The sequence below is a fragment of the Rhizomucor pusillus genome (assembly GCF_041956525.1).
Source record: "Rhizomucor pusillus strain CBS 183.67 unplaced genomic scaffold VTP01scaffold_8, whole genome shotgun sequence".
Classification (NCBI taxonomy): domain Eukaryota; kingdom Fungi; phylum Mucoromycota; class Mucoromycetes; order Mucorales; family Lichtheimiaceae; genus Rhizomucor; species Rhizomucor pusillus.
The window spans coordinates 402,375-421,827 of NW_027192150.1; the positions used below are offsets into that span (position 1 = coordinate 402,375).

Genomic DNA, 19,453 nt, shown 5'->3' on the forward strand with positions numbered 1-19,453 from the left:
GAGAATGCGGTAAGTCGTTTGAAAAGGCTACCGGAATAATATTATGTCAGAATCCGTTTTGATTACCAATATACGAGAGATAACTTCATTTAAAGTTGATAAGCCCTATTATATAGTATCGAGCAAAAACTGTAAACATCTTAAGCAGTATTCTGCGACACATGCTCTTATCAATCACCAAGGAGATAGATTGATTCAGAAGACTATGATAAGCTTTTTGTGCTATTCAACTACTAGAGATTACATGGAGTGTGTCGTAGCTCGTGCCGAGAAGCACCCAAAGTTTGGATTACAAATGACAAAAAAGGTTGGATCACGCTGCGGCATTTCGGCGTGACGTGATCCGAGCGCCAGATGTCGGATTGCGCGGCCTTCCGTTTTCAATCACCTCACTTCTTCTCCTTTCTTCGCGGTTCCTTTCTCTTCCCACTTCTTCATCGGAAATGGACTTTGACGAATACCTCGAATACGACATGACGGAAGCCAGTTCGGCATCTGGCTCTGTATCCCCCAAGCCTTCTGTGATGGAGCCACTCACCCATCCTACTGATCCTCATGCTTTGTCTGGTGACCCCTTCTTTGGCTACAACGGCCACAACTCGGGATGGGCACCCAACGTTTACGACAATAACACTAACGCTATGAAGTACTACAACCCAGGGGAAGCTCCACTGTTCCCTTTCGCCATGGATCTCTCCTTCCTCCAATCCGCAGCAGCGCAAGGATTGCTGAATCTCTCTGCACCCCCAGCAGCTGGTCTATTCCCACCGCTGAACCCGGCAGAGACGAAGCTGGCACCTATCGAAGAAGCTACGTGCACGGTTGCACCGTCTTCGCTCGTGAAAGAGCCAAAGGTCAAGCAAGAGCCTACCGAGCTCTCGATCAAGTCTGAGTCTTCAAAAGATCGTGAATCCAGCGTGCCACCGGAAGAAACTATGACGCTAGAAGTTTACGCAGCACAGCAAGGCCTAGATATCAAGAAATTGTCACCCAAGGAACGTAGACAGCTACGTAACAAGATCTCTGCACGCAACTTCCGTGTTCGCAGAAAAGGTAAATTTGCCGCTTACGCAAATGCTTCGTCCACATGCATTACTAATACAATGAAATCAGAGTATATCAGTACTTTGGAAGCCCAGGTTGACGAGTACAAGAAGAAAGCTGAACAGCTTCAGTCACGACTTGATACAATGGAAGAAGAAAATATGCAGCTACGTCAGGAAATGGTCGACCTTAGGAAACAGCTTGAACGACGAAGCCGTAGCCCATCACCTTCTTCAAGCGAAGGCAGCCATTCACCTACATCGCCTCGCATCTCGTCGCCGCTACCCCAGGTTAATGTTAACAAGGATATCAGCATGCTTGGCAGCAAAGCAACAGAAACATATCGTCAGGACACCCGTATCCTGGTATCCAACGCAGTCATGCCTGCATGGAACTACAATGAGATCTTCGCTTTAGATCACGACAAGACAGCTTCACCCAAGCTTGACTATCAACAAGCATTGCACTTTGCTGAATCTATCCTTGTATGCTTCGTCACCTTTACGCAAGCTCTTTCAATGAATGGAAAATTGCCGGCAGTCGGTGTTAACCACGCATGCGATTCCGATGATGAAATATCTGGTGGCGACTCCTGGGTTGCACCCTTGCTGCCCGACGAACGAGACTTTTCAAGCTTCGATGATTTACAAAAGCATCAGCCGGTCGCCAAGGATGTTGTGTCGCCAGCCTACATGGAGTATCTTTATGACACTTTGATCATGTCTGCGCTCACGGGATCTGAAACCGCTGACAAGTCGTTCCGATGGTGGGACATTTAACTATCCTACGATGGCACCTTCGGCCCACATGCATACCCCCAACTCTCGTTTCTTAGGAAGAAACCTGTTGCTGTACATAGAAATATTCATCTACACCATTAATATGCTCATCATTTCCCTCCCTATCTCTTCCCTGTTTCTATTCTATCTTTTCACCCGTAAACAAAGTTCCTTCAGTGATTCTCCGTTCCGTGCAATATGCATATGCATGACACGTGTATTATGGCGTTTTTTTTCATGCAGAGAGAAACCGAGCGGTTCATACTGGGAATAAGCTTATATTAACATTGAACAATATCGCAATGTAAATCTTCAAAATACAAACTTACAAGTGATAGGACTGGGAGATAAGATGCAACAACATGTGTGTGAGGGGGGATGTGCGGAACGATAACGGACGCGGCGGGAGAGGGAATATGTCAGTTGCAAGGTGTTGTATGTACAGATTCCGAGACCGTCGCGATCCTACATTATTCCAGGATGGTTGTGAGGAGTAGTATTCTATTGAGCGGGCGGCTGTTCTTGCATGGAACTCGAAAATCTGTTACGGACGTGAAACGTTTGTTGTTGCAGCTGCACATTCAGATTCCTTTTTACCGTGTCTGTATCTCTATCTCTATCTATCTTCCTTCCTTTCTCTTTCTCTCTCTGTCTCTCTCTGCGTGTGTATCTATGTCGTTTCTCGTTTTGTACTGCACAAAAGGCCTGTGACTGTAAACAAGTAATTGTAGAGGGAAAAGATCATGCTTTGAGGCGCGTTGATACGAGTTCCACGAGTTTTTCCTTGCCGAGCATGAGTATGCGAATCTGCTCGTCGGTCATCTGAAACGCCCTGTCGAATTCCCTGCAAGAGTGTTGGTAAGATTCAGGGTCTCTATTTTCCCAAGCGCTGTATAATTTGGTTAGGAAATTCAACTCTGGAGTATTTCCGAAAATGAGCGTGAATCGCTGGACCCATTCTCGGTCTTGGAGCCAAGCGTCCCACTGGAGCTGTGCGAGCTGGCTCTGACAGCGTAGCAGAACGAGTTTTGTGATCGACTCTTCTGTGATATCCAGACGATCGCGGTAGTATTCGAGCACGGTGGTTGAATGCGAGATGACGGCCGCGTAGTTCTTTAGAATAAAGTTGGCTTGCGCGAGCTGGCCCACACAGTAGTAGTACAGATCTGTCTTTCTGTGCCACCAGCCAGCATTACTCTGGACTACGTTCCGGTAATGCTAGAAAGCGTTGTGAGGAATATAAAGTCTTGTCAGGAAAGAAAAGAAAGAAAGCCTCTTCACCTCAAGTGCACGCTCGTAGCATCCCTTTTCAAACAAGATATCGGCTACAATCGCCTCTATAAATCGAAGATGCCGCGTGCGCTTGACAAGGTCCAGGATCCTGATCAAGAAATTAATGGGTTCTGTGTGCATGCTCGTGTGCACGCCTATATCTTTAGCATGTGTCAAACCATTGCCGCCCATGACGGAACCCGTCGTCTTGACTTGCCTCGTCTTTCAATGAAATCACCTAGGTTCTCGGCGGCCTTGTACGCAAGCAGCAGCGCGAGGGCAGCGTCCATCTGCGCAAGAAGCGAGTATCCGTACTGCTGGTGGAGACTATCGGCGATCTTGGCGAATGCAAGCATGCTTTCCCGGGAATCATCTTTTTTTCCGGTTTTTTGGGTAAGACACAAAGAAAGAAAGAAAGAAAGAAATCAAGGGCAAACAATGAATTATGACATTTTCGCTTTACCTTGCTGCAAGAACGACTGCTCGGCATCCTGCCACTGTTCAGCAAGCTCTGCCGCCGATTTCTTGTCGTCAATGTAGCTATCCAGCAAAGGAGCCTTATCTCGAAACGCGAGGAACACGCTATACTTGAACACGCTGCCTCGGCTCATCCGCCACCTTCCGATCATGCCGTAAAAGGAAAGTCGCTGCTCCTGATGCTGCTGAAGCAGACGATGATGATGGTCGTCGCTCGTTTCATTGTCGCTGCTATCGATCAGGTTATTATTGCTGCTGTTATCACAGAATCGCAGATGCATGACACGCCAAAGCAGATAGTTCTTGGAATGAGCGGCAGCTTCGGCGCGGCATCGCAGCAGAGCATATTCCAGCTGTTGCGACGCCGGAGTGTGCCTTAGACAGTAGCACTGCATGTACTCTTCGAGGTTCGGAGTATCGGTCACCAGGGAAAAGAACGAGTCTGTGCGTGTGTGTGTGTGTGTGTCATGTCAGTTTCGGATATATATAAAAAAAGAGAACAATGCGTGTGTCATAAGGAGAAAGAGGGAAAAAGAGAAAAGGAGAAAGAGTTGTGCGTTAGCAAACAAGGTGTTCAAACCCGTTTCGAAAACCCGTGAGCTAACCAAATGAAGGACACGTTGCGATAAGCACGGCCGATACGATGCAGACGAGCAGCAGTAGCAGCAAGGTCAAAACTTCGATCATGTTCAAAAAATTGGCAAAACTTGGGAGAGATAGTAGATAGAGAGAAGGAAAAGAGACAAACTTTTTTGGATTGACGGAGGTCTTTAAAAAATTAAGCGCAGGAACATCTGGCCTGTTGCTTTCAGCTACTACGTTGTCTTTCTAGGCGATCCAGTCGTTCACGCAGCGCATGTAACAAATCTTGACATTCTTTAAGTCCAATCTCATTTTGAGAACGGACAATTGTGGGTGGGCTCCGCAGGTCGGTCTTTGCTGCTGCACTGGCACCTGGTGGAGGTGGAGGTGGAGGTGGTACCGCGTTGGTGCTGCTTACACTGCTGCTGCTTCCCGGTGGCGTATCCGACTTTCGTTTTCCATAGGAACGCTCCAGGTTCTCGATACGCCGTACAATATCATCCAGCGTCGCTTCCAAATCCCTTTGTGCCTCCTTAATCTGGTTGCGTACCAAACCTTCGATGGTTGTCGAGGAAGCTTGCAAAGTCTGCATCAGGGTGGAAGAGCGCCGGATCTGGTCATCCAGCGTGGTCTTTAGCGTGCGCGTCGTCTCAATGGTTTCAAACAGATGCTCAAACGGTTGTATGAACTGCTGCTTTTGCAGCGAACCAAACGTGGGTGTCTGTGGAGGTAACGGAACTGCAGCTGCCGTCGTCGGTAGAGATGCTGCCTTTGGTCCAGCAGCAGCGTGCAAAGATGAGCTTGTCGCTGCTGCCGCGGCGGCTGCTGTCAGCGGCGGCGGCGGCATGGCATACACGTTCGGCGACGCCATGTATGCATGATACGAGCTTGTAGGCGGGTTATGCGCAGACAGGGGCGGTTGCTGCTGCGAGGGAACGATCGGCGGGATCGCAAATTCTTGGTGATGCTTGCTGCCTCGGCCATCCCTGTTGCTGCTATTATTCGATATGTTGAGTGGCGCTCGCGGAGAGAGCAACGGTGCAAGGTTGTGATGGCCAGGCATCAGTAACCCCGTTCGAGGCGCTTCAGGCGCACCCCGTCCACCCGCCAATTGATGATGATGCTGCCGTGTTTGCTGCTGCGGTGGGTATTGCTGATGATGATGGTGAGGAGGTCCGGCTTGCTGCCCGTTTTGTGATAACTGTGGCTGCGTATGCTGGTTGAAGAAATTGGAGTTGAGAGGCGCTGACCGCACACCAAGCGTCGATTGCTCTGCATACGATGCTGGGTAGATTGTCAGGTTGGGCGCGGCGCGTTTGCCCTGTCGGGAAGCAAGCCGCTTGGCTAGCAACGCGGACGTGGTCATTGTACTTGAAATCTTGACTTGCGATCCAACAGTGTGCACTGGTTTCGGGAGCCCGCTGTCTCGAGTCGTTGTCGCTGTCGCTAATGCATTGCCTGTCGCTGGAAGATGCGGTGCCGCCGCCGGCGGCTGTCCTCCTCCGCTGTCGGCTCGACTTGTCCTTTGACGCTTGCTTGGATTATTCTCTGAAGATCTACCCGCCAAACGCAAGATTAGATAAACATATTAGCTGATCCGACGCAAATGATAGATCAAACTTACTCGCTTCTTCGTCTGGTATTTGCAGAAGGAATTGAGAGGCTATTAAGAGTAGGTGATTGAGGTTCGACTTTGATAGGCGCTAACTTTGGCGAAGATTGGGCATTGGTAGAGTCAGAAGCGGCTGGTATAGGTGTATCATTCTGCTGTTGCTGTTGCTGCTGCTGATAATGATGATGTGATGGAGATCCATTGATGTGATTATTATTATTATTATTACTGCTGCTGCTATTGGATGTGCTCGCCGCCGCGGTTGCAGTTGATAGTTCCATGGGTATCCAGTCACCAATTTCAGCGCGTACGAATGGACGTACGTTCTTCAGAATTGACTCTGCAAAACCAGCTGCGTAGTCTGTGTCTTTGAGTTTACAAAGCTCCGCAAGCAAGTACTTGTTGAGCGACAGAGCGATATCCAAGAGTATCCTCGTGCTGACGTAAAGATTATGGGCGCCGTCTCGAAAGTAAAAAGGAGACGACGGGGTGTGCTGTAGAATGTTTAAGAGGATCGGATGTTGCGCAAGGTCGTGATGGAAAAGAGCGGCAATGTCCGAGATCTTGTAGTAAAGTAAGAGATTATCAGGTACGCGGTACACGTAAACCGGCTGCTGCTGTTGCTGCTGCTGTGTGTCAACAAGGTGCCCCAGCAGAAGAGCAAGGACCTTCATAGCGGGTGGGGGTGCGTGTGGGCTTTTTCTTTTTTTAAACGTGAACTTTTTTTTGTTCACCTCTGCACCTTGTGTGGCCCTGGCAACACCCCTTTGTCAAAAAGGTTTAAAATCAGCTCCAATCAGCGCAACGCAAATTTCTTGTGCATCCCCTAACATTCACGTCCCAAATGTTTATTGTATTGTTACTCAAAAATGGATCGTTTCCATGTTCTCTTCACTAAAGTCCTCGTCTCCAGAAGATTCTCCTTCAATGTCCTCTTCGTCATTCTGCTCCTCTTGCTGTCGCTGCTCTGCTGTTGACAGCCGACTCTTGAATTCAGGCTTCAATTGATAGTTACCAGTGTATGGACCACGTTTGTTGAGAATGCAAATTTCAGACAGCACCTCCTTGAGATACTGCGACGGTTGCTTTGTCTGCTCAATGAGACCCTTAAATGACCAGTATGGATATCTTTCAAATGCAGCAAACAAGATATCCATGAGTTCGTTCTTTGGCATACGCGTTGCCTTTTCCTTGTTGTCCGTCCTCGCCCGCTTCGATGGCTATGTTAAAAAAACAATGTATTAACACAACAAAGTATTTACAAGCCGGTTTTCTGAAGTACATACAATGAAATCTGCAAATCCAGAAGAGCTGGCACCTGGCAGCAGCATGGGTTGATTGTCTTCTCCGAGCATTTGGACGGTACGCTGCGGCGTCTCTGCCTCATTGACACGTTTTCGCATGATACCGCGGTATGAATCAAAGTGTGTGGATACTGGAGTCGCTGTGCATTCGTGATGGACAGTGCCGGTAACCGATCGTGCTATGTCACGCAAGATACGAACAATTTACACTGCTTCTTCTATCACCATCACTTTGTTGCTGTAACTTACTCCCATCTGCACCTTCATGCAGTACGAATTTGTTCTGTACGGTGCCTTCTGGTATATGAATACTGTATTCTTGAGGCATCCCATCTGCCGCTGCCGGTAATATTAAAGAGATCTAACATCATCGTGTCAATGATATAGCAGATCGTATAAAAAGTTTTATAACATACAGGTGATGTGTGGCCTGGAGGTGTTCTGGTGGTGTCGTCAGCGATCGGGGCATTGATCGATTTAAAAAAGAACAAAAGGGCTTACTCGTTGTAAATTCGAATATAACCCAGATCAACATCGTCCTCGTCTATCTGATTCCAACGTTCTGCAAGAAATGCTGGAAGCTAACAGATCATTGTGCAATCAGTTCCCTGTGTTCCTAGATAACGGGTTCGATCAAGTAAACTAACTTTGACCAGCCAAACTTTTGTATCTGCATTGTCTAGTTTAAGATCCTCGTCCTCGTCATCGATCACTCCGTCCAGCGATCCAGGATCGTCTTCAAACAGGGCTACTTCTGGTGTTGACGCTGCGTCTGACATTTTCGAGTTGTACAAGAAGGGAAGACGACAATGCTTTGGGCGGCAATGCTCACTTGTTTTCAAACACAGAATAGGAAAATGATTTATGATAACGTCATTCATCCAAGAGATGTATGACTGAGGCGTTAAGGCACACCCCAATCTCACAATAGAGGTATTGATTACAGAGAGGATCTTCTAAATGCTAATGACCGCTCATTCTTGTTGTGTTGCATGTGGATGAAAACGTCGCGAATATTCATGGCAGCCATGTGGTCTCTATTCCATACCGTACGACAGGTTGTTCTCCACAGTTCGCGTCTTGCATTTTGGGCATATTTTGGACGTCAGATATTCATCCACATACACCAGCAGTACTTTCGTTTTCTAGAAACAGTCTCCACAGCTGAGAAATCTTGGTCGTCTCCATTTTCACATAAACTTACCTCCAAAGTACACACCTGCCTTTTCAATGCTTTTCGGAACTCTTTGGTGGGAACCGCCCTTTTCCTTTTCATTGTACTTGCAAATGCTCCGTTGCCGAAATCGATAATGATGCTTGTCTCATCAGTCTTGTCTTCCAGCGCCAAGGGCCTCCATTTCTTTTTCGTAGAGCCTTCTTCATTTGCTTTTTGCACATTATCAGGCGAATACTTCTTGCTGCCTGTAGTGAGACATTTTGCCACCTCAGTAAAGACCTTCTGCTTCTTTATATAACACTTCATTTTAATTTTATGAATCTAGGTAACAAAATATCAGACGAACGACGAATATAATTATGATTTTCTGTACATTGGCGATTATCCTTGTCATAGAATTTACATATCGCGTCGTGTTTTGCAATTCGATATTCAGCAGATTCCTTGAACCTTTCCAAGGACGCTATCTTGGCTGATGGTATGCTATCAACGATTTTCTTCGTTTTCGGGTCATGTTCGCCAAACTTCTTCCGGCTCTCAGCGGCCTTGTTGAACCCACACATGTCATAATATTCCTTTGCGCTGACAGAACGAATACGATGTCATTCATCTGTGGAACCATCTGCAGCAACGAAAATGTCCGTCAATCCCGGGTCAACACCCCATATAGCTGTTTCTTTCAAGAACTTGGAATTGATGTCAGCTGGTTCCAACGGAGCTTTAGGACGAGGTCGCTTTAGCTTCTTGAAAATAAATTCCACATCGTATCCGTCGGATCTGATTTTATCCCTACCATTCGTTCGAGGAGCGTTAGTCTATTAGAGGATTCGAAAGAGGTATGACCAAATACCAGAAAAGGCTCGTGTCGGTGTCAAGAGATTCCAGAGTGCTATTTCCGGTCTTTGACATATCGAAAAGATTGAAATATGCTTCGTGCAGATCGTCTGCCTTGTACGGTGAGCCGTTGCTCTTGAATCCAATTTCGTACATGATCTTTGCAAACGCTTGATTGTCCAGTAGAACATGTCTCTTTTGTACCGAGTAAAGAGGTAGTATCGAAAATCGGCGTGCACCTTTGGGATCAGTGTATTTGAGTGGGTTGAAGCATCCCCTTTTCAGTTCATCTTGTGTTGTTGTTACGAGGTTCTGCAGCGCTTCCATGCTTTCTTCAGGCCGAGGTCTTGTAAATGACTTCGATAATTCTAGCGGTTCTTGTTTTCGGATAGAATTGTATACTGATTGTTTTAGGCTGTTGAAAAGCCTTTTGGAAAGATTCAAATTTGCTTTGCTGAGGATCTAGCGACGATTCAGTGAGTAATCAATCCTTGTTCCATGCGTTGTAGGATTTGGTACATCCATGGGATATATCGCTCGAGGTTTGCATTAATAGTGGTGGCCGACACTGGAAACTTGATGCTGGCTTTTAAGAAATTTTATAATCCTTTCGAGTGTTCAGCCAGCTTATCGTTGTCCTTTATGAACTTGGGTATGTTGATCTCGTTGCCAGGTTCCATCTCCAGCACTGCGCAAACATGACCTGCCAAAGCCTTCGTCTCCGAAACCGTAGCAGTGATGAAGAATCTGTCATTCTCGTCTGCGAGACGAACAAAGATGTACTCTTGGGTTTTCTTAACCATATTTCGGTGATATGATTTCTGACGTTTTCTTCATATTCTTGTGCGGCTTGGCTGATTAAGGTCATGAAACCTTTGCTGCGGAAACGTTTTGCGTCGAAGGCCAGAATTTGAGACTTAAAAGTCTTGAATGCAGTCTCGACCGATTCTGGTGCTTTACACCCTTGGCCGGCAATGGTCGTAAAAAGAGCATAGACCAAATCATGCGACATAGGTGGAATTGGTTTTTCCTGTTCCAAAAGGGAGAGAAAAAAGAAATTTGCGAACAGTGAGCCAACGTATGTAATGTCTCGAACATGCTCAATAGGTTTCTGAACTGCATTGACAAATTGTTCCTCTTTGCAAATATTCTTTAGCGTTGTCTTGATAATACTTGTGCGTTTGAGTTCAGTTGCATGTCGTCGTTTTGGTTTGTAAAACGGACATTGCTTGTTTGACGACCTCGAGTGATCAGCTCCTTTGCATGTCGGACAGACTCTCCTTTTGCCAGAGTCTTTTTTCTTTGCTTGTTTCTCCTCTTGCAATTTAGCCTTTTCCTCCTGCTTTCTGGCTCGTTTGGCATTCGCAAGCTCGTAGTTCATTTCGGCCTTGGGTTTTTGTTCGGTTTTCCTTATCACCAGTTTTAAGACAGCTATCATTTCTAAATACCAGGTCAAAGCATTTATTACCTTTTCCGGCTTCCTCACAGTTTTCGAGGGCTATTATTCTGTCAATACAATTCACAAAATTTTACATACACTGTGCAGTTACTTGGTACACTACGTTGATTTACAGCTGATGACGACGACAGGAACTCGTCACCACTCTTTGTAGTATCTATGGCATTTCATCGAATCAGCAAGACTTTACTGTCACCATTCCAAGGAATCATAAGCGTGTATAGAATACCTGTCACGATATTTCTCTGTAGCTTCCTTGGTTTACGTTTGCTTGTGGATGAGGATATCTGAAAGTCATCATCGTGGTTCTCAACTGCTGGAACATGATCAAGAGTCAAGAGTCTGCCTAAAAGCATCACCGTATTTCATAGCAGACTTTGTAGCTTACCGCTTTTTCTTTTTCCTCCTCTAGACCTGCGTACAACTGGTGATGGCTGAAATCGTCGTCATCGATGTCCATATTGCCTGAAACAGTAATATCAAATTATAGTTAGTATGCTCCCTCGGCTGGAAAGTTGAGCAGAGAGCAACGGCCACATTACGCACGGATATCCAGGTTTGGCTCTGATAGTGTATGACTGCTGTAAAGGAAGGAAGAGGAAAAAAGGAAAAACCTCATGCGCTGGAAATTTGACGGGGCCAACAACACGTAACCGCCCCGCGTCATCTAGTGACTCTGTAAGCTAATTCGAGTACTGTCCATGGAAATCTATGTATTTTCAACCGAAATATATCGTTTCAATAATTTTTGGCAGCAGCCGGGCACATGGATAAGCAATTGAATTGAAGGTTAAATGTAAGTATCTGTTTGGAGGCGGGTTGTATATAAAATGGTTGGGTTTCTTAACGTATCTTGATGTAGAATGCTTATCTTTGTTTACAAACTTCTATACCTCGTTCGACATTCTTCGCTGAATTGTATCTTCTTGCACTTTTAAGTAAATATGAAGATATCTGAAGAGAGATGCATTCTCTCCTGGAAGGATGGCTCTAGCTGTCATGTAAGATGCTTTTCCCGATCTTTGTAGCCAAAATTCGACAGCGCAGTGCTGTCGAATGCCCGTCTATTTCGATCAGCACTCGCACGGTATATAAAATCAAAGTTTCCTGCTTATTCTGAGGATGCATAAGTTGATACATAGATGAGCTTAAATTATTCAGAACGGTGCTCACATTTATTGACTGAATCAATCAGGTAAACTGCTCAGATAACGTTGATCGAGACTGAGTGTGAGCGTCTTCCTCCATTTGATACGCGTTCTTTGGATGACATGGTTTCCTCGGAAATAAGAGTAATATAAAAAAGCGCTCCTTTATCTGTTTTCGTTGCTAGTTTCTAGGAAGCTCTTTGACAGCTTCCAAATTTGCGAATTAGCAGTTTTGGAGGTATTAATACAAACGATGTTCATTAGCTTACACGAGAATTTTGCTAAATACTGATTTCGTCAATTGTAGGCTGTTCCTCTACCTCAGATTGCTATTGCTGTTGCTGCTGCTGATATTCTTGCCGGCGGACAATGGCTCTGTCATGCCCTTTATAGACGTACTTGTACAAATACTTGACGGATCGAGCACTGAAGCAAATCTCCACGTTGATATGAGGGTTATACTTTAAAAGATATTTGTTATAGGGCACGATCGCATTGATTGGTCATCTCAAGGAAGTTAGGGAGCGGATGCGGCGATGCAGTGTCTGTATTGTCTCGTCTGCGGTACACCACGTAGCCTTCTTCTGTAATAATTATTTCCTCCTGAAATCTCTTTGGAGAGCGTTTGCTGCATATACCATTCTCCATACATGAAGCTTGGCGATTATAAGTGCCGCACGGTCTATGAGATATATGTTGCAAGACAGCTTCATACAGCTCAGGCTCTTCCTGGCGATCTGGCAATTCTGCGCAAATAATGGTATCGATTTCTTCGATGGCCTCAAGCACTAACAATATATGTGCATGGGTAAACCACGTTTCTGGAATTCCACAACATGCATTGAGGCAATAACGGTATCAAATATCTTGTTAACCTTGAGGTTCTTCATTAAACATCGAAGATTTTCGTTAAACACTCTGCAGACGATATCAGATCTATCAGATGCCACTTGTCCTGCGTGTAACGCTCGGGCTATCTCCGGCCAACGCGCGTTGCAAGTAAACGTAATGAATAGATCTGGTTTTCCAAGTTGTCGAAAAATTCCCATAGCATCCTGAATTTGCTGATGCATATATTGCGTTCCAGCAACGAAAGTTGACGGCAATATTATTCGTCGTCCAATTTGCCTTGCATCAATATGGGCTCCATCAGCTTCGTAAGTGTCAGCTGCTCCACAGTACAAATATGCACGCAGCTGAGCTTGGTTTAAGCGTAAATATTGAAGACGTTGCGTTTCGACTTTTGCGTAGTTATCAACAATGTATTCATGGAAAAGTCGGCCAGCATACGTAACTAGATAGGATCTCTATCGTATTTGGATCATAAAGGCATAAAATTCACGGGTGGTGATCCAATACCTTCGTGCAAGAGTAGCTTCCGTCTCGTCCACATGATCTTCAATTCCTACTTCACCATTGAGAGCTACATCTTCGGTAGCGTTCTCGTTATTATTTACATGATTATTATTATTATCTTCCATATTATCTTCAACATTCGTATCCTCGTCTATGTCGGCATCAGAAAGTACAATGTTTGGATACCAACCAAGCTCTCCACGCGGAAAAAGCAATACATAGTGGATTGGGTCGTAGAACGAATAAATCTCATTGATGTGTCGTACTTTCCCCATCCTCCGTTAAATACATAACGTCATGGCGTGCAATGGCTCGTTCAGTATCTTGGTCTCCAGGAATTATAACGGCGACTTCTGCTGTTTCTGGGGCAGAGTATTGGCGGCCTTCGCGTCTGGATGCATCACGGCTGATACGGATATTCAAGTTCATTCCTGGTTGACGAAATAGGCGTTCGGCTGCTGACTGTAGAGCTCGAGCGAAAGGGTTAATATCCAAAAGAAGCTGCTGTAATTCTTCTAAAATGAGTAGATCAAGGTCATTGAAGATCGAAAGTCGGTGACGAACTTGAAATGTTGGATCATGAATTATATTTGAGAGAATACAGGGCTCTGCCCAGGTGCTGGGTGGATGGAGCCAATCTGATGACATATTCTACCGCATACCCATAGACAATAGTGTCTGTTCCATTACGCTGTGCGACAGAATTATCAACATCCATACCAATAAACGAAAAGGTCAATACGTTGTTGTAAGCTCTTATTTGATCTCTGAAATTTCTTCCTGCCAATGTATCCTCTGTTAGGAGTCTTCGAAGAATGCTGGTGGTGGTTGGGGTATAGGCAAAGATGCCAACTTTCCATTCCCACAGCATAGAACGAAGATTGGATTCCTTCTACTGCCAGAGGATCGTACCCAGACCAGAGAAGAGCACCACAATGTGAACAAATTCTTCTTTCGTCTGGCAGAATATGAGGATGGTCGTGGACGTCAGCTCCTGTTATATGACCAATCCTGAATTGTGGAGCGCGCGCGCAATATGATATGATCTTGGAAGCTGTCGGTTATTTAAAGCGTTTGAAGAATGACCTCGTCTGGCGTGCACGAAACTAAGTACACGGGGGAACACTGGGAATATACAATACTTAATTCTCGCAGTACTTACTGTTGTGCAGGAACATTATTTATATCATTTCTATGCATATGTATATTTATATTGCTTTCAGGTTGCTGAAAAAGATCAGAATTTTCAGACGCTCCGGTCCCAGCAATTGTTCATGCTCAAACGTGAACTGAAGGTCTCTTCTCGACTGTTGAAGTTGCTGACGGTTTTCGGCTACGAATCGAATTTGACGTTGATACGTATTTCCAGGAATATTAACAGAAAGAGATTGAAAATGCTCAGGATTTTCAGATATAATCGAACATCTGTTCTCGAGCGTTGACCACTACTGTTGTTTCTTCAAAGTGTCAATTGACCTATTGACCTATTTCAAGATCCAAAATTCCAGATGAACAAAATACAGCTTCAAGTTGCATACTCATTTCCAAGGTTGTTATAGGGGCATAATCGGCTGGATCGTCGAACATGGTCGGTTCCTCCGCAGTGACTACAGCATTGTGGCATTTTTTTTTGGAAATTCACTCGCGTAGAAGGTATCGCTTCAGTTTATGGACGTTTTCTATTTCACTGACTTTTATAGCAGCTGAACATTAGTATAGAAACTCCTGGAAAATACCAATGTCAGTTGACATTTCTGGACTTTAGCAGCAAAAGAGGAAACTGTCGATAAATCAGGAAGTCGTACAAAATGCTGTTTCTTTAGTATCTACCTCTCGTCTACCTAGCGGTTCGTTATCAGCTAGATCATTTACAATGCTGAATATGCAAAAATTTTCGGAAGTCCGAATCCTCAGATTGGTGTCTGTTCTGCCTGCCAAACTCCAAAAGTGAACATTAATTTTGTAGCCCATTTCGTGTTATACACTCTTCCATTCAACGCATGTAGAAGGTGTATAAATTAATTAAATATAGTTTTCCATTAAAAAACTGGCGCTTCACCAACTTCTCAGATCGCTGCAGCCTCCAGAAAAAAAGTGCTTCCACAGCGATTTTTTCGAGTTTGAGGGCTCTAGGGGCCAATAAGATGAAGGAAATTTTTCAGACCATTCCAATTTGGGATAAGGTCTATTTGAGGTCTATTTCCTATTTTGCAAGTGTCTTTTTTATTTAAGGAAAGTAGTTAGTGATATTGTGGCATTTTTCTTTTTCTTTCTTGCTTTCTTTTCTGTAATCTTTTCTAAAGTAAAATTTGCGTGTGTGAGCAAGTGCTACTCGTCGAACACGAGGTCTTTTTGTTGTTGTCAGCGTGGGGGAGTCTAGTAGTAATAGAAAATGCGAATGTGGAAGGGTGGGAAACTAAAAGCAGCATTAAATGCTAGTAGTGTTATCATATCTGCTCTGATTTGCGAAAGACTGGCGAGACTGCGCGGCTGGTGGGATGAATGTTGTAATTATGGTTATTGTTAAGCATTAGTTCGTCATCGATATCATCTAAGAGCGGTCGAGAGGATCGACGGCTGCCGGGGCTGACGGGCGAAGAGATGCTAGGGCTGCGAGGACCTGGTCGCATGTGTGGTGGAGGTACGCCGGGAGCCATGTACATACCCGTTGGTGGCGGCATCATGTACTGCGGCGGATGGTGTGGACCACCAGGGCTAGGCGACAGCGGACTGGTAGGTGTGAGTGGTCCTGGTGGAGCGATGTAAGGCGGCGGGTACATCATCGGCATGGGTGGTGGACTCGGCATGTATCCATTGTGATAAAGCATCATCTATTAATAACAAGACAACCGAATCAGCAGCGTGAACTGAAGCAGCATATAGAAAACACCTTACCTGATGCTTCATCCATTGCTGCTGTCTTTGTTCAAAGAGCCGGCGCTCCTTTTCTCGTTCAAGCAACGATCGATCTGCATGGTGCCGCTGCACTCTTTCAGACACTCGCTGGTAGTTTCCTTCCTTGCGTTCCTTTTCTCTGCGCGAGATCATGCCCACGAATCCAGAATCTGGTATCTCGGGCTTGTTGGAACTGACTTGGATCAAGGGCTGTCCGGTTGCGCGGCAATACTCGATCTGCTCCTTTGCAGTGAGCTGGTCACCTAGGTAGCTATCCAGCAAACTGTTCTGCGGCGCAAAATGGTCATGCAGTGAAGGGATAATAGGTGCATCGTCGTCAAGATCGTCGCTTTCTGCATCGTAAGAGTGGCGCCGAGCAGCAGCAGCAGTAGTGCCTGATATATATTCGTCATTGGCATAGTCATCTTCTCCCCAGTAGCTCAGGTCCGTGCTGCGCGCACGCCGATGATTATCCCAGCGCTTGCTATAATCCAGAATACTGCTTCCGCTGCTGCTTGTGCCGCATGCGGAAGATGATGGCCGGCGGTCCATTGAATCCTGCTCTGACAGCTTGACACTGGCTGACAAAGAGTACTTTCGTTCATCAAATTTTGGAAAGTCAAGTGAGAGTGAAAAGTCGCCAAACAACGACGACGAGCTGCTTGAGCTGGGTTGTTCTTTGGCAGTTGCACCAGTGTTGACATTCAAAGTATCGTTTCCTGAAGACGAGTGGACGGACTCTTTGCAGACAATAGAAATGGATGTCTGGCGACTGCGCGTGGTGTACCCATCATCGTTGGCTGTAGGTTCAAACAAGGAAGAAGTGCTAGAGTTTTGAGTAGGGTGCGAGACATCAAACCCGTTTCCAAAGTCAAAATCAGGGATAAGTGATTCTACAAGCGAACGTTGTTGGGACGACTGCTGCTGCTTGGGTCGCGCTGCACTCCTGGACTTCCCAATCGGTTCATCGTCGCTATCCACTTCTTCGTCATCCTCTTCGTCCTCTTCGTCCTCCCCGTCCTCATCGCTCTCGTCACTCGAGTCGGCAACTTGGTAAGATAACTTGTACGGAGAATGTGGCCGCGGTTTCTCCTCGTCGCCAGACATTGAACGCTGACGCACAAGTGGTTCGTTGTTGCTGTTGCTACTGCTTTGAGTATCTTCGCACGCAACCGTGATCAACGGAAGACTGTTGGCTCTGGCGCCGGCGCCTGGACGTATAGGTTCAGAAAGTCGCTTGTGGAGCGCGCCCAAAAGCGCATGTTCGATTTGTAGCTCGTCCGTGGCATCCTTGGCATCATTGCACTGCAAAGCATCCTCTAGGTCCAGAAATAATCCAGGGCGGCAAGGGTCAACGCCAAAGTTGAGTGCAGTCTCGACGGATGGATCAGTCGTCAGGGCCTCCGGGCGTCCGTAAAGTTTGAACTTGTCGTAGATTGCAAACAGCCCGGCCGACATTTGCTGGCAGTTATCAGCCATGATAAGCACGTATCCATGCTTAGGTTGTTTGTCACCCTTTCTCAGAACAGAGCCCTCGACGCGCAAGATGCAGCTCTTTGTGATGAGTTGCGGAGATTCGGGATACACGGCGTATGCATGTGTGATATCCGTAACTGTCAAATTTGGTATCTTGGATTTCTTTGTGTCGTAAATTGCCAATTGATGGTTCTCTTGGATGTTGCTAGTCTTTTTACCGCTGCCTCCAAACAGTCTGCTGCCGCCACCAGTGTTACCGGCTGCTGATGCTCGATCGTTGACGGTGACGCGGCACTTTTGCCACTCGGAGCCAATGTATACCTGGAGGTGGGCATCCCACTTTGCAGTAGGGATATCAGCGGCGGGATCGTAGCTTTCCAGGAGGAGCTTGAAGGTAAACAATAAATGTAGCCGTTTCTTTTCAAAGCACGCGAGCCGGATAGCACAGATCCAACGTGACATGGTTGCTTCATCTGTTGCTTCAAACTTTAGCGTCGTCTTGGTGCCGCTCACGACGACAAAACACTTTGTTGTCTTGTTATCATCTTCGCAGCAATAGACACTGGCGTCCGAGATGTTGATATATTGCGGCATCACGCTCGGGGCCTGGACTTCGGCGTCCCAAACAGATAGCGTCGATCCGCAGAGCTCGGCAAAGCAGCGTGTGCGAAGACCAGAATCGGTGGTGTGCTTGAAAAGATAGCCTTCAATGTAAACTTTTTGGGTATAGAGGTCGAATACATGGATGAACGATTGCATATCGTCGGAGACGGGAGCGCTGCTGCCTGCGGATAGGGATGGTGTTGCACCCTTGATGAAACGTGAAGGCCGGAAGCTGATGGTGCGTGGTTGGGCGTTGCGATACGATACGGGGCGGTGACAAGGTGTCTTTTCCGGCGGTACTGCGAGTGTATCGCCAGCTTTCAAATCAAACGGTTCATCAGTCATGGTGGCATCCCCTGGAGCTGAGGCTCGACGAAGAAACGAGTTTGGCATGATTGATCTACTGCTCGAGAATTAATAAACGGTTTTCATCTTTGCTTGTAGGTTGTTACCACTAGGTGCTGTTACAGAAAGGAACGGATATGGGACGAATTTAGGAGGATATGAAGCCAAGAAGAAGAAAAAAGAATGAGAGAAAAGAAAGAAGCCCACATTGGTTGTTCGAGTGAGAGAGACAAAGCTTTAAAGACAGCAGCAGCAGCGGTGGAGCGAAAAGGGGGTTGTTGGTAGTAGAAAGAAGGGGAGGAGCTGATAAACAGAGAGGGAAGGGAGCGATTTAGTTAGCAGAGCTGATTTACGCTGAGTTGGCCCTTCCAGCAGCTCACGATCTCTCCTCCTTTTTTTCGCATAGTGCCATATAGAGAGGGGCGAAATCGTTCTCTAAACTCCCAACTCCCGACTGGACACCCCTTTCCTTCTTTCTTTCTTTTTTTTTCCCTTCCCTCGCGCTCTTTCTTGTTTTCGACAAGATGCACACAGACCTGCCGCCCACTGTTTCCAAAAAAATGTCACTCAAAAATAGATCTCCACATTCTAGTTCTTCTGAGTGTATACATTTATTAATGAACACAGCACGCTATTCCTCTGCCAATGAGCCTACTTTGCAAGTGGGATCAATGCATTCGTATGGAGATATAGACGTTCGTTTATCTCCCATCAAACGCCGTTTCCTGGTATTGTGTACATATCACAGATATTTTGGAGGAAAGCCAAAGAGGTGACTTTCTGGTGGCGAGACTGTGTGAGTTACAATTGACGCGCGCAAAGTATTTTACACTGGACCTAGTATCACCGTTACCCGGGAGGTCTGTGGATCAAGTGGTTATTCTCCTTGTCCTCTCCACTCCCTTATCTCTGCTTTCTCTCATATGGTATAGTTTATTCTTAGTTTACCGCAGTCTTCATTGCTCTCGATAGCACAACGACAACTATCATTTGATTCACATTCAAAGGTTAGCGATGTCCGATGAGAACCTTTGTTAGCTGCACAGGTCCTCACAGATACACCGATCCAAAAGAGTCTATGTATATTGTC

At 46.0% G+C, this 19,453-nt stretch overlaps 8 protein-coding genes across 8 annotated transcripts; 1 reads left to right on the forward strand and 7 right to left on the reverse strand.

Moving 5' to 3' along the window:
* Positions 1 to 443: 443 nt before the first annotated feature.
* Positions 444 to 1,823, forward strand: VTP01DRAFT_10138 (uncharacterized protein; the record flags this gene model as incomplete). The annotated part of the gene is made up of 2 exons (XM_069378467.1): positions 444 to 1,053; positions 1,114 to 1,823. 2 exons carry the CDS (start codon positions 444 to 446, stop codon positions 1,821 to 1,823), a joined length of 1,320 nt encoding a protein of 439 aa, XP_069239563.1.
* Positions 1,824 to 2,564: 741 nt separating this feature from the next.
* Positions 2,565 to 3,967, reverse strand: VTP01DRAFT_10139 (uncharacterized protein; the record flags this gene model as incomplete). The annotated part of the gene is made up of 4 exons (XM_069378468.1): positions 2,565 to 3,041; positions 3,105 to 3,256; positions 3,313 to 3,468; positions 3,559 to 3,967. 4 exons carry the CDS (start codon positions 3,965 to 3,967, stop codon positions 2,565 to 2,567), a joined length of 1,194 nt encoding a protein of 397 aa, XP_069239564.1.
* Positions 3,968 to 4,380: 413 nt separating this feature from the next.
* Positions 4,381 to 6,440, reverse strand: VTP01DRAFT_10140 (uncharacterized protein; the record flags this gene model as incomplete). The annotated part of the gene is made up of 2 exons (XM_069378470.1): positions 4,381 to 5,710; positions 5,779 to 6,440. 2 exons carry the CDS (start codon positions 6,438 to 6,440, stop codon positions 4,381 to 4,383), a joined length of 1,992 nt encoding a protein of 663 aa, XP_069239565.1.
* A 189-nt stretch (positions 6,441 to 6,629) lies between these two features.
* On the reverse strand, positions 6,630 to 7,849 carry VTP01DRAFT_10141 (uncharacterized protein; the record flags this gene model as incomplete). The annotated part of the gene is made up of 6 exons (XM_069378471.1): positions 6,630 to 6,986; positions 7,053 to 7,249; positions 7,320 to 7,431; positions 7,487 to 7,511; positions 7,572 to 7,651; positions 7,718 to 7,849. The coding sequence occupies 6 exons, from the start codon at positions 7,847 to 7,849 to the stop codon at positions 6,630 to 6,632; spliced, it is 903 nt and encodes a 300-aa protein (XP_069239566.1).
* Positions 7,850 to 8,849: 1,000 nt separating this feature from the next.
* Positions 8,850 to 9,408, reverse strand: VTP01DRAFT_10142 (uncharacterized protein; the record flags this gene model as incomplete). Its single annotated transcript, XM_069378472.1, has 2 exons — positions 8,850 to 9,036; positions 9,098 to 9,408. The coding sequence occupies 2 exons, from the start codon at positions 9,406 to 9,408 to the stop codon at positions 8,850 to 8,852; spliced, it is 498 nt and encodes a 165-aa protein (XP_069239567.1).
* Positions 9,409 to 9,721: 313 nt separating this feature from the next.
* VTP01DRAFT_10143 (uncharacterized protein) lies at positions 9,722 to 10,519 on the reverse strand (the record flags this gene model as incomplete). The annotated part of the gene is made up of 1 exon (XM_069378473.1): positions 9,722 to 10,519. One exon carries the CDS (start codon positions 10,517 to 10,519, stop codon positions 9,722 to 9,724), a length of 798 nt encoding a protein of 265 aa, XP_069239568.1.
* A 1,646-nt stretch (positions 10,520 to 12,165) lies between these two features.
* Positions 12,166 to 13,915, reverse strand: VTP01DRAFT_10144 (uncharacterized protein; the record flags this gene model as incomplete). The annotated part of the gene is made up of 5 exons (XM_069378474.1): positions 12,166 to 12,425; positions 12,482 to 12,993; positions 13,048 to 13,195; positions 13,311 to 13,506; positions 13,700 to 13,915. 5 exons carry the CDS (start codon positions 13,913 to 13,915, stop codon positions 12,166 to 12,168), a joined length of 1,332 nt encoding a protein of 443 aa, XP_069239569.1.
* A 1,576-nt stretch (positions 13,916 to 15,491) lies between these two features.
* On the reverse strand, positions 15,492 to 18,363 carry VTP01DRAFT_10145 (uncharacterized protein; the record flags this gene model as incomplete). The annotated part of the gene is made up of 2 exons (XM_069378475.1): positions 15,492 to 15,875; positions 15,940 to 18,363. The coding sequence occupies 2 exons, from the start codon at positions 18,361 to 18,363 to the stop codon at positions 15,492 to 15,494; spliced, it is 2,808 nt and encodes a 935-aa protein (XP_069239570.1).
* Positions 18,364 to 19,453: the final 1,090 nt, after the last annotated feature.